This window comes from Gekko japonicus, unplaced genomic scaffold (assembly GCF_001447785.1).
Source record: "Gekko japonicus isolate JY-2015 unplaced genomic scaffold, Gekko_japonicus_V1.1 scaffold446, whole genome shotgun sequence".
NCBI classification, from domain to species: Eukaryota; Metazoa; Chordata; class Lepidosauria; order Squamata; family Gekkonidae; genus Gekko; species Gekko japonicus.
In genome coordinates, this window is record NW_015168058.1 from 202,267 (window position 1) to 216,596 (window position 14,330).

Below are 14,330 nucleotides of genomic sequence, written 5' to 3' on the forward strand. Positions count from 1 at the left end.
AAAAATGTTGGATCAACAATTTTCATTTTAAGATTATTTTTGTCAGGAAAGAATGTTAGCAGAAGTTTTGGTTTTAGTGCTGTTACAGAAGTACGAGCCTACAGTTGCCTCCCCTGGTGAAACCGTGGCTACGCTTGTGGCAAACCTAGACGTGAGCTGGGGGCGTGGGACGGAGTTCTGCAGCAGAAGCAGAAAGGCTCATGAAAAGAGAGGGAGGAGCAGCACCTGTGTTTTACTGCTTGACATGTGAAAATGTGGCTTTTGAACAACAAAATGCAATAATTGTTTTACAGCTTGAATTACTACGAAAGAGAAAAATCCCAGAGGAGCCTTCTCAGCACAAGATAGCTCGAACCACAGACTTGGAATATGACTTTGAACCAGAGACAGAACGTGAGACAGGGTAGGTTATCCCCTTATATATAAAAAAGCCGAATGGTGGTGTCACTTCTCTAGAACATTCCACAGGCTCCGGAATTGGTTGGCACCCTGGTGTGTCACTCAGAATCTGTCCCTATCCACTGGCTTCATTGCTTGAGTCTCACCTCCAACATTCTAAACAGTTTGCTGTTCCTCTCCCCCCCATAGCCAGTCAGAACACAGAGGTTATTTGCATATGCAGCCTCATTGGCCTTTGCCTCGGAACACAGAGGTTGTTTGCATATGCGACTTGATTGGCTTTTGCCTCTAACATTCTAAACAGTTTGCTGTTTGGAGGTAAAATGTGTCCAATCTCCAGGTGAGGGCTGGAGATCACTCCAAATTACAACTGCTTTCCAGATGGCAGAGATCAGTTCCCCTGGAGAAAATGGTGGGCTCTGTATCCTTATATGCTGCTGAGGTGGCCCCCGTATGACAGCCAATGTGACGTAGTAGTCAGGGCTTCAGAGCATGGGAGAGGCTGCACGTTGGGGGGGGTTGGAAAGCTGAAGAGTGGGGGGGAAATAAAAGTAGGTTGATGATTGGCTGGGTAGGAGATAGGGTTGCCAACTCCAGGTGGGAAATTCCTGGAGATGTGAGGGATAGAGCCTGGAGAAGGTGAGGTTTCAGGAGGCGTGGGACCTCGGACAGGTACAAAGCCATAGACTCCACTCTCCAAACCAACCATTCTCTTCTGGGGAACCATCGTTGCCAATCTCCAGGTGATGGCTGGAGATCGCTCAAAATTACAACTGTTCTTTAGGTAGCAGAGATCAGTTCCTCTGGAGAAAACGGTGGACTCAGTGTCATTATACCCTGCTGAGGTCGCCACAGCAAATTGACACTGTTTGCACAAAGCCGGAGCACTCTCCCAGAGCCTCTTCCTAGATTCTGTTATATTTATTTCCACAACGGGCCTTATTCCTAGTATGTATATAAGCTACATTCTGATCAGGTGGCTCTGTGGCTGTTGGCAGGATTAGGTGCAGTGTTTGTGCTGTTAAATCTTTTGACTTCTGCATACACAAGCTTTCTTACAAATCAGTAATCAAACATAATCAAGACCTTCCTCTTTATTAATCTGGGTCATTGTCTAGGGTTGCCAGGTCCCCCTGGTCACCAGCAGGGGATGTGGGGATTAGGTTGGCCAGATCCAGGCTGGGAAACTGCTGGAGATTTGGGGGGGGAGCTTTCTGCAGCCAGTAAATCTCCACACACATTTCCAAGGAAGCGTTATGCTTTATTAGGTTACAAAACTGGTACCCTATCCACAGGATTACTGTTAGGAATGACCATGGGGCGGAAACATCCTTACATATAGCAGGATGAGGCAAATGGCTAAGCAAATGAAATTCAAGCGCGCGCGGGCGGGAATTCTCCCGGCGGGAGGATACATGATAAGCTGGAGAGTTGCAGTGCCTCATGAGAGCTGAAAGATTCACACCAAGGGTGGAACGCAAGCCCTCCCTTCTTCACAAGGCCAGACAGATAACGCCGTCTGGCAGTACTGGCTCTCACGGTCTCCCTAGCAATGTTTACTGCAAGCGGCGGAGCAGCGAGCAAGCCAGGATCAGAGAAGGGAACAAGCAAAACATGGCAGCTAGCTGACACAGGGGACCTCAGTGGGGTACAATATCATAGAGTCCACCCAAGATATTCCCTTCATAATTGTGCTCAGATCCTACAAAGCATCCGTTTTCTCCAGGGGAACTTAGTAGTCTCTGAGCTGTAATTCCAGGGGATTCCCAGGTCCCACCTGGAGGCTGGCATCCCTAGCCATTGAGGAAAAGACACAGGGGTCCCTGTATGTCCCAGTCCCAGAGATAAGCAGCTGGAGGAAGACCATTTTGAGAAGACAAGGAAAAGGGTTGAACAGTTCCTGTCACCTGGGCCTTACCTGCAGTGACGGTGCTTTAAAATCAACTGTTGAGGAAAAACATTATGGGACAGGTAGTTTGGCACCAAATTTCTGTAATATGGGGTCACTTTGCTCAGTGTTTATAAACAATGTAGTGTTTGTAGTGTAATGTTGACCCAAGATATTCCCTTCATAATTGTGCTCAGATCCTACAAACAGCTGTTCTTCATAAGAATCCCGTTTTTACATACAGCAGAAATACACACAGAGGGTCAATTTCCACAAGACAGAGTTTACTCTGGACCTAACCCGACAGTTATACATGATTTGGTTGTTCTCTTGTCTTCTCACACATGCTGTTCCCACTCCAGATTGAACTGCAGCAGCACCTCACCCTCTTGTATCCTGCAAATTCTGTCTCAGGGAAATCAGCCCTTAAAAAATAAATAAATGTTTTTTTGACACTGTGGTCTACTTGATCGCAATACCTTATTAGTAAAGTCCTTTTTTTCACCACAAATGGGTTAGAAGCAAAGCAAGTGAAACAAAGCAAGAACGTGTAATAGGATCCTTACCTCCAGATCTTAGTTTCCATGGAATTTGGAGCCAGTGTTTCTCAAACTGGAGATATATCTACCTGGGGACAGCATAAGGTTACCTGGAGGGAATATTTTGTACTTTCCTGTTAGTAAATGTTGATTTAGACCAGGATCAGTGTTTCTGCTAGAATTGATGATAGAGAAAAGGGCAGTTGTGTGATAACTATGGGCTTTGTTATCTAAGACTGAAGATTAAGTGGTATGTGTCGTGAGAAATGTGGCTACACGTGTTTGTGAATGCATGTCACCCACACTCTCCTTTGATTTGCGTGTCCCCTGAGTGTTGCCTCCTTACCACAGGCGAAGGTGCAAGGTTGGAAACCACTAAGCGCTGGCAGAGACACTCAAGCAAAGGTCTCTTCTTAAAATAAAACTTATCTTTATTAAGAAACAACCAAGGTCTACCAGGCGAGTGGCTAGCAAGACGCTATGCCATCTGCCAACACAATACAATCCTATTTCCTAAATGCTGATAGCGAGAACCCAGAAATAAAACATGCAAGCAAAGTTTTCCCCTCTAAAGCATGCAGAAAACGAAAGGCCTTCTGGGCTGAACTCCTAAAACTCTGGAGAGTAATGCCTCTCCTGATTCCTCAAGAGTCAGGGAAGGTCTGTTGAAACTGACCAGCATTTATACAAATTTATCAAAGGGTCCCCCTAATAATTAAATTACATTTGTAAATCAACATTTGATGTTGAGATTTTTGACAGGAGATTACTTCCTTGCTTCCCACATTCCAAAAGTTACATTTTGTTTACAGGACCAGAACAGATAACACGTAAATTCTAAATGACAGTCCTTTGAGGATGTCTATGTCATTGTTTTTCCTGGTGTTCCCAACATTGAAGATAAACCATTCTTTGATATTATCTCAGAGATGGAAGTGGGGGTGTGAATCCCTGTATCTCAGGAGTCTTTACGGATTGCTTTATGGATTCAAGTCTATTGCTGCCCAAATGGCCTTTCCTGTCAGATACATTTTATTGCCTAGGGTATTGAGTTTCTCACACCTATGGTAATTTAATTTCATTCAAGTCCTGAGAATGGAATGTGTGGCTTTTCTGCCTACCTGCAAATAGAGAAGCATCTGCTTAAAACAAAGGATTTTCAGGGCATCATGGGCGTTTGGTTCAGCATAGCTAACAGGCTGCAAGTTGCTTGCTAACAAAGGCAGAGATGGATATATTGATTTTATAAGCTAATGTTCATTTTCAAACCCAAACCATCTATATTTCTAAAATTTCTTACCATAGTATGTATCAGGGAGGAGGAATCACTATAGTACTTGCACAGGAGAATGGAACACAGCAAGAGATAGACCAAAGAAAGCTACAGCAAAGAGCAGACAAATGTACCCAGTGCTACATAAAGGTGGGACTGCCACAGAAGATTTAATGTTTAGAAGGTGGGGGGATTAATTTTGTATACGTTGAGAAATGTTGGCTGAAACCCAACAAAGCAGCTGCAGGTTAAGTTTCCTACGTAGAGATTAATCTTTATGGAGAGGAGAAAAAGTGTATTTTGCAACATTTGAGGTGTAACATGAGTGTGCTTCCTTGTCTTTTGTTGAGAGTGCAAATCGGGAAGATGCCGTGCATGTCTGCTCCATGCTGATAAAATCTGTACAGGAAAATGAGGCTCTGGGCTGCATGCAGGGAACTAGTTATCGTACGTGTGCCTTTGCTCAGCAGAAAACTGAGAAGACGAAAGCCAGCGCTTGGAAGTCCCAGCCTCTCCTTTCCCCTCTACATCAGATTCTGACCCTTTAACCATTGATACCTCTTAACATGACGTTCCTGACCGCCTTCATTGCCCTGCACCTCCTCACCTGAAGCCCGGTTTAAATGTGACACTGATGAAGCATAAGGGCCACCCAGCCATTTTGCATGAGTGGCAGCCCTGGGATGCTGTGTAAGCACAAAATCTCATGGCTGAGATCTTTGGCCTTACCAGAAACATGTTTACGTCAGGCTGTGTAACACTGCCTTTAACACCTTAGCTGCTGTAGCATCTCCTTGCACCATTGCTCTGCCACTTTTAGAATTGTCATCCTCTGCTAGGTGTGTCACCAATTAGTATTCCTAAAGTCTAGTATTTCGGCAGAGCCAGTAAGTTACCTTGTGAATATAGATTTGATCTTGGTTAAAAGTATGATCTGCAGTTTATTTTTTAAGAAAAGAGGGGTTGAGATGCTGCCCTCTTGTGGCCATAAAATTGTGTTACAGAAGGCATTTAAATTCCCAGTGACTTGCTAAAATCTGATTTGGGTGACTGTTTTCCATTAAATTGAGTTCTCCTAATTGCCTGGAGACATTTTGTATTGCTGTTTAACAAGACTGTTTGTGTGAGACTTTGGGGGCAGCTATGGATATACTGAAAATGTAAGTTGTATCTTTACTCTTCAATTTGAACTTTGCTGACTGACTTTCTTCTTTTAAACCATTCCATTCTTTGTTGTAGGCCTAAAGAAGAGGGCAAGAAGGAGGCAGGGTTAAGTTTAGAAGATGCTCTTTCTCCTGCTGAAGAAGACTCATCACTGGTCAGTTACCAATTTTAGCTTCTCCCTCCTGGAAACCTCAGCAGCTTAAAGCTGCTTTCCTGATTTGTTGCCTGTTGGTCTGTCTTGGCGAAAAGCATGTGAACGATGTGGCAGTGTCTCCAGTATTCAGTTACTTACACCTTTACCTTGCAGTCTTCTTCACTTGTCAAAGGTCTACCTGTGTCAACAGATCAAGCACCAGGAGATTTGGAGCCAAAACATATCAGCTAAATTGTTTGTTTAGTTAAATAAAGATGAATGTTACTATTTTAAAATGTACCATAGAATCCCCATTATCTGAATCGCATTTACTTGACACTCTTGGATTTCTGAATTCCCTGTCATATCTACTTTATGGCCCGAGTGACCATGTAATTCTGTGTAATCTTACTTATTAATTCAGCAGGTTTATGCACATTGTATCTCTCTCTAGCCATCTCATTGAATGAAGTTGTGTTGTATATAATTGGATTGTTTTGCTGAACAAAAAAACCCACGATATATATTTTTCTATCACCCAAGTTGGAAGATTTAAGATGTGTATAAAACAAACACTCTCCATAAAGACATTTTTAGAATTAGGGTGTTTTTTGGTTCTGCCATATCCCGCAGGCTCATTTGGAGGACTGTTTGGAGGGGGGGGGGATACTACTTAGTGATTATACTGAAGAACAGAGCTGTTTATCTGACTCAAATGACAGGTTCTTGGTGCAAACATTTTAAGCAAATATATGCACAGGTATTCTTTTGCCTCTACATGTTTCCCAATGGAGAGGCCCATTTGGGTGTCTGAATCTTTAAGCATTGTTGCGATTATTGTCTCATGGTTAGGGATGCCAGCCGCCTCCAGGTGGGACCTGGGGATCCACTTGGAATTACAGCTTATCTCCGGACTACAGAGATCAGTTCCCCAGGAGAACATGGGTGCTTTGGAGGGTGGACTCTCTGTGGCATGGCCTGCCACTGAGGTGGCCCCTGTCCTCCCCTGGCTCCACCCCCAGATCTCCTGTGGAAAGAAGCATATGGTATCTGGCAGCTCTCCTAAGAAACAACTACATTTTTGAAGGCTCAGTATTACATGAGAAAAACAAGAATGCCAGGAAAAGTGGAAGGCAGCAGGAAAAGAGGAAGACCCAGCATGAGATGGAGTGACTCAGTCAAGGAAGCCACAAGGGGCCCCTCAGTTTGCAGGACCTGAGAAAGTCTGTTAGGTTACTTGGGAGGTCATTAATCCATAGGGCAACTTGGGCAACTTGATGGCCCATAAAAACACGGTATTGCACCGTAGGGACACGAAGGAGAGACACACACACACACATTCTCCTTCTCTGGAACCTTTGCAAGCCTGATACGGAGCTCTGTGTTGCTCTTAAACAGCTCCTGGTTTCCAAGTGATTTCATTTGTTTCAGCTGTGTCAAGTCAGTGAACGACACAAACTGATTCACCGCCTGATCACCATGTTGTTGCTGTGGAGTATTTCCTATTGTTTATGCACAGCTTTCAATCTTGATTGGATCAAGAGCAGACATTTTTATAGGAAAGTCAACTTGCATACAGGAAAGAAGGACCTTCTTTTTCAGGCATTTGGAATATCATTATCTTACATGCCAAGAAACTTTGTAGCAAATGTTATATCAGGAAAACATTTTACACATTTAGAAAGAAGCATTTGTCCATCTTTCTTTCCACTGTGACCCCTCAAGGAATCTAGTTAGACTTTGCTTTGACTCATTGTAGAAAGCATGAGAAGAAAACCAGAAAGCTCATGCTCATAGACATGGTTCCAGAACAGGCTACTTAATTACTGGCCATTTCCTAGGCATCCCTAAGAACATAAGAGAAGCCATGCTGGTTCAGGACAGTTGCCCATCCAGTCCAACACTCTGTGGCACACGGAGGCCAAAACTCAGGTGCCATCAGGAGGTCCATCAGCGGGGCCCTGTATCATAACATCCAGGTTTCATTAATCTAGATGTATGAAACAGAATACGCTTTCATGCTACTGTGTAAGTATAGTGGGAAAACCTAGTGAAAAGAAGACTGGGGCCCCGGTCACACAGGAGGTTTTGGCCTGGAAGAGGGATGGATCGGGGGAACAGCAAACAGGCGCGATCGCACCGCAACATCTGGGAATCGGCGTGCACCCATCCCCGATCCGTCCCATCAGGCCGGTAATGCGGATGAAAAAAGAACCTGCTAAAGAGCAGGACTTACCTGCAACACCGCAACAAGCGCGGCCGTTGGATCGCCGGAGCGCCCGTCTTCAGGAGCAATCCAGGCTCCTGGCCGAACTGTGCATGCGCACACATGCGCGGTTCGGCTGCCTCGTTCTCCCTTCAGTTGCTTCCCCCCGGCATCTGATCGTGCCTGGGAGCAACTGTGCGGTGGCTCAGGGGATCTATGTGATCCCACCACCGCGTGTCTCTTTTGGTGGGGCTCTAAAAAGCCGCACTTCGGCCGTGCTTTCTCCCCCCGTGTGGCAGGGGCCTGGGGTGATTATAACTACAGAAACACGTGAAATATTTCCTGTTACAAGAGAAGAAAAATCACATGATGGCGTTTCTGGAGTTTCCCCTTCTTTTCAACTGATTTACTAAGTGGTCTTGGCTATTACTTTTAGTTGTCACTGATTTGGTTTCCTTAGCTGAAAAATAGGCTGATTTTACATTTCTGTGAAGGAAGAGGAGGGCTATCACAGCCACGACCATTTATGTTTCATAAAAGAGCTGGAACTTCTAAGTTCTGTGCAAAGAACATTGCTTCATATGCATTGTTGATGCTATGTGTCTTACAGATGCTTTCACACAATTAGAATGAATGGATTTTGGGGGTATTTCTTCATGACATTGCCACAGGGAACTTCTTTTCTTTTTCTTTTTAAGTAAGGGAGGTTTTCTACATGTGCGTTGGGTTCACTCTCTATGTGCTTCTCTGGATGATGAGGGAGCATCACATAGACACAAAATACAACCAGAATACATAGGCAAAGCTGCTCTAAGCAAGAACAGTAAAACTGAGGCAATAAATATTGTCTTTTGTTCTTCTTAAAAGGCTTACTATGGAGTTTTAGGGACAATCATTTAGGCATGATTATCTCCGTCCTGCACATGCATACTTATGTATTCACTCACAATCCACCTATTATTTTATATATTCCGACCATTTAAATTTCTCTCTACAATCATCTAACCACTTCTGCTGGGAAGGACAAGCCACCTCTGTGTCAGGAATGTCATGCACAATGAACAGGCCTCGCTTTCCACGTGATGTTTTATGTGCCCCTTTTGTTACCAGCGCAAGACATGGAACTCATCAGATGATCTACACACAGGCCTTCCTACTGCCAGATTTCTCTACTATTTCTGAAAAACTTCAGGAAACTTGGGAAGATTCTGTTTTCTTATGCGAGCCTTTGTGCTTCTCTGTGTCAGTGTTTAGTTCTCTGCATTCTGTCTCTTTTCCCGGTTTTCTTTTTACCTTCGACTGCTGGTACTGTTCTCTGATGACGTCCTGGAAACCCCCTTTGTGTTCTGTTGCCTCCATTTGACTATTTAAAGAGAGAGTTTTCTCAAAATCCGAGTAATGACAGCAAGATCAAGCTCCGCATCTTCCGGCCCAGGTGTCTTTTTCAGGTAGCAGCTGTTTTTTTACACCTCTAAAATCTTTACTAGGTGTGGCATCAGAACACTTCCTCTCTCCCTCTGTGCCTGCCGTCCCATCCCATTGCTGCCTCTGTCTTTAGAACGGCACTGAGCTTCAGGACACACGGACCTCCTGCCAGTCCCACCACCTCCTCACAGACCTTGGCTGCGCTTGAGGAAGCTCCTTCCTAAACACCCGGCACTGTGAGCCTTTGGGTGCCGTTGCACAGACTAGCTGAACCTGCAGCTTCCTCTCTGCTGTAACGCTCTGAAGGACAGCCTCTGCAAGCCATTCTGAGATCCCTTAAACTGCTTGTTCAGGCTTGATGACAACTTGTTCTAATAACAGCAGGGAACCTGTGGCAAGCGTTGAAAGGTTCAGGTTTTTTAAAAATATATTTGCTATACAAATTTGTACCTCACCTTTCAGATTTTAACAAAAAGTACCAAGGCAGCTTACAAAAAAACAACAACACACATTTCTGCTACTGAACATAAGGACTGAAGGCCTGGAGTAGAGTTTTGTAGAGTGGCCAAACAAAAACAAAAACTGCACACCTCATGTGTCCCTTTTCACACCTACTGACAGATTTTTCTCAACCTTTGTTTGTCTTTTAATGCTGGTGACGTGGCTGTTACCAGAGTTGAGGATGACAGGAGGGTCTGTATGGAAGACACTGCATTCGGTTTGCAGTAAATCACAGCAACCACGCTATTGTTCTGTTTTGCCAACCATAAGCATTTTGTTTCACAGGCAATTTGGAAGTCGTTTTTCTTACTTTCCTTGAGGTTTGGCTGCTCCTGTGGGTCCCGTTTTACTGTGATCATCCACTCTGCAGGCCTTTCAGAAAGGTGACCACGTGTGTGAACAAGATGCTCCACAGCAGACTGAATATGCCTCGCAGGGAGCAGATTTCTGTACAGTGGTTCACTCAGCTGAGATAAAGAGACAAAGGAGCACTGGGGCTCCAGCCAAAATCACATGTGCTATTTTTCAGCCCTTCTCCTCCAGTTGGAAGACACATAAGAAAAAACAAAAAGCCAGTTCTAAATGCACTAGTGCTGAGTTTACAACTACATTTCAACCTTCCTATGTTTTATAGCATACACACGATGGTGGGCTGTATGTTCCATCTTTTGCATTGTTCATTGTGATGCTCCAAGAAGCCAGCAGGTCAAGAGGAAAAGGAAGCACATCTGGATTCTGGAGCTCTTGTAGCCCAGTTGTTTGACTTTTTGAGGTATTTCTGTCACAGCACTAAAAAATACTATCTATGCTGGGAAGTCTCAGACAGCCTACTGACGACAGTCCAAAAGAACAGGACCAAGAGAGGGGCAAGGACAGCGAAGACTTAGTAGTCATGTGAACGCGCCAAAGAATATTTCAGAGCTGGGAAAAATGCAAAGGAGGGCAAACCAAGATGATTTTGGGGTTGGAGCACTTTTCATATGAAGAAAAGTTGGAGAGTCTGGAAATTTTAAAAGACTGCTAAGGGGAGACATGATAGAATTTTATATAATTATGTACAAGGTAGAGGAAGTGGGTAGACAGAGCCAGTTTCCCCTCTTCTGTGATACTAAATCTTGAGGGCACTCAATCAAATTGTTGGGAAACAGGTTCAAGACAGACAAAAGGAAATACTTCTTTACTCAACAAGTAATTAAATCGTGAAATTCACTGCCTATGAATGCAGTGATGGCCATAAGCATAGATGGATTTAAGAGGGAGTTAGATTTGTGGACCTGAGGTCCAACAATTGCTACTAGCCAAAGTTTGTAGCCAGGCATATCTGAAGAAGTAAGCTGTGACTCACAAAAGCTCATACCCTGCCATAAATTTTGGTAGTCTTTAAGGTGCTACCGGACTCTTGCCCTTTTCTATTGCTACAGTTAGACAAACATGACTAAAGGGAACCTCCATAGACCTCTGAAATCCAGTCCTAGGAGGCAGCATCAAGGAAGTCCTTGGACTCCATGCCCTGTGTGCCTGGCCCGTTGGTTAACTACTGTATGAGAGAGGATGCTGGACTAGGACCACTCGTCTGATCCAGCAGGCTGTACTTGGGTTCTTAAGCTTTGCTAGGTGATTTCTTTGGCATATTCTGTTCTTACATAATAATGTTTGGGTTTCTAATGTCACTCTGTGCTAGAAGCTCAGCTGTTCAGGAGCAGGGTTTTAACCCAGTGTACATTCTTTTCAAGAATTATGTTGAGACTAGGAATAAGGCCCGTTGTGAAAATAAATACGAGCTCTAGAAAGAGGCTCTGGGAGAGTGCCAAGGTCTTGAGCACTCAGCGTCAATTTACTGTGGCAACCTCCTCAAACCCCACTCACTCCAGGCTCCACCCCTGAAATCCCCAGGAATTTCCCAGCCTGGAGTTGGCAACCCTATCTCCTTCCCAGCCAAGCATCAACCTGCCATTATTTGCTTCTCTGATGTCAGCTTTCCATCTCCTCCCCCCTCCTGGAGATCAGTTGTAATTCTGAGTGATCTCCACCCCTCACCTGGAGATTGGCAACAGTGGTTCCCCAGGAGGGAATGGCTGGTTGGGAGAAAAAGAAGATATTGGATTCATACCCCGCCCTTCACTACCCAAAGGAGTCTTAGAGCGGCTTACAAAGTCCCTTCCCCTCCCCTCCCCTCCCCTCCCCACAACAGACACCCTGTGAGGTAGGTGGGGCTGAGAGCGCTCTGACAGAAACTGCTCATTCAAGGACAGCTCTGACAAAACTATGGCTTGCCCAAGGTCATCCAGCAGCTGCAAGTGGAGGAGTGGGGAATCAAACCCAGTTCTCCCAGATTAGAGTCTGCACACTTAACCACTACACCAAACTGGCTCTTACTGGAGGATTGACTCTATGGCATTGTACCTGTCTGAGGTCCCACCCCTTCTCAAACCTCACCCTCTCCAGGTTCCATCCCTCAAACCTCCAGGAATTTCCCACCTGGAGTTGGCAACCCTATCTCCTTCCCAGCCAATCATCAACCTACCTTTATTTCCCCCTCACTCTTCAGCTCCCATGGGTGTATCTCCTTAAGTTCGCTGCCACCACTCACTGAATTGTCATTGCCTTTTTAGAGGAACAGTGAGACCCCTCTGGCCAAATCTCCCTATTTGGAGATGGAATCCCCAATCTTTGGGGGATCCCTGGAAAGCTAGCAACCCTAGAGTCTGGCCTTTCCTTGCTCCCTTGGGCTACCCCCTCTCTTTGTTATTGTGCAGAGCGGGGGAGACTATGTGGTCAGAGCACAACACAGATTAGTAGCCCAAATAAAATAATTTATTTAACTATTTACACAATTATGGAGCGCACACACACTAAATGGATAAGGCAGAACTGTAGGAGTAAGCACACACTATGAACCAACAGGGCATAAATCAATAGGGGTTAAACACAATCCTCTTTCCCCACACATAATACTCTCTACCTCTGGAGGATGTGGGCTCAGGATTGGATCTTTTCTTGGACCGGCCGCTGGCTCTACTTCAGCCTATCTCTCTTGCCCAAGAGAGTAGGGAAACTTTCATTCATTCCCCAGTTCAGCCGACTGTGGAGTGGCTGAATTTCTTCTTCCAGGAATGAAGACTGCCTTCTCCCTGGATGGGCTGCAGTCTATATTGATGCTGCTCCACCCATTGGGACAGTCCTTGTTTTCCCACACTTTTTGGCCTTGGGGCAGCTGGGAACTGTAGGTCAGCAGATGAGGAAGCCCCATTCAACCCAGTGAGCGATCCCCCTGCAGGCCCCTCTCTGGAACTACAGCTCAATTAAACCTTATGGGGGAACATTTTAAACTAACAACCACACAGATGGCAGCCATCTTACAAACACAGCTAACTGCCTTTTCGTTACACCTACCAACAGCCACTGAGGGAAAAGTTCCACACAGGAGGCAGGCAGGAGAAGCGTCTTCGTCAAGAGAGAAAGCTGTTTGCAAGTAATTCTGACAGGGCAGAGTGGCTGAAGGGGGAGTGGGCGGGGAAGAGGAGCAGACCCAGCACCTGGCCACTGGCACGCGAGTACTCTTGAGTGGTTGGCTGAGGCCAATGGCTGAGGGAGTGCATGGAATCTTGCCACCCCAAAACAGGATTATGTATAAGGAGAGATGGTATTTCCTGTGTATGTGGCTTAAGTATGTTGCATAATTACACAGTTATAGAAGACATGGAGGTGGGGATTACATTCAGTGCAGTGAGAAAGCAAGAAACTTTCTGCTAAAAGATTAATGCTCATGTTCTTAAGGGCTTGGCTGGAGACTGGGCTTTTTACACCTTTGTTGTGAGAGGCTTATTGGGAAATGTGGAATATCTGTACAGTCTGCCTTGGAAACAACGTGTACCACTAAATGCCACTTCAAAGATGCCAAAATTCCAAATGGGTTCACACACACAGAGAGAGAGAGAGTATCAACAAAGAGGTGATGTTTCCAGAACCTGCTCCAAGTCCAAGGACTGGTGCTCTGCACCTACCCATCAGGTATCTGATTGAGCTACAGCAGCCTAGTCAACAGGCACACTGTACACAGAGTTAATTATCTCAGTTCTAATAGTGCCATATCTACTGGAGAGGGTGAGCTTGGGGGTGGTGCTGTAGTTTGGAGATGTAGATTATCAGTTGTAGACTCACAGGGCGGTCGTAGGTGAATAATTTTTATTTCTTGACTCTTTTCCCCAGCTTGTTGCAAAAGTAAAAGACAACGTATTATAATGTACACTATTTTAGCAGCCTTCCTGAAGATCACTTCCCCCATCTGCATCACAACTTACATCCACTCAGTTAAATGGGGCCCAGATGAACATTGCAATGTTGATACATATCGAGCTGCATCGACAGTTGTTGCACACCTGGAAGCCTGTTTCTCTCACAGATCTCCTTTACTGGAACTTGCTTATTGCTACTTCTGTACACTCCCCTAAGTCCCAACAACCTTTCAGTAAACCTCTTACATTGGCCTGGTAACTTTATCAAACTCCCAAGGCAGCCTGAGACAGATTTTGCATTTGTCATCAAGGAAGAAGAAAAATGTGCCATCGAGTTGCACCTAACTCATGGCAACTCCAGCTTTGGGGTGTTCTAGGCAAGAGATGATCAGAGATGATTTTGCCATTGCCTTCCTCCAAATAGCAACCCCATCCAAGTACTGACCATGGCAGACCCTGCTTAGCTCCCAAGCACGGATGAGCTTGGGCCACACTGGGCTCTTTAAGCTGGATACCTCAGCACTACCCACAACAAGAAGCATGGTCTGTCCAAATAACCTGATCCAG

The 14,330-nt window shown here is 45.1% G+C and overlaps 1 protein-coding gene across 1 annotated transcript in view; it reads left to right on the forward strand.

Annotated features, from left to right (window-relative positions):
- SPTB (spectrin beta, erythrocytic) overlaps window positions 1-14,330 on the forward strand; it is a 114,243-nt gene that overhangs the window by 85,305 nt on the left and 14,608 nt on the right. Inside the window, exons 31-32 of the mRNA XM_015414511.1 lie at window positions 294-403; window positions 5,339-5,417. Of these exons, the coding sequence (XP_015269997.1) occupies window positions 294-403; window positions 5,339-5,417 (189 nt within the window). The remainder of the gene's footprint in view (window positions 1-293; window positions 404-5,338; window positions 5,418-14,330) is intronic.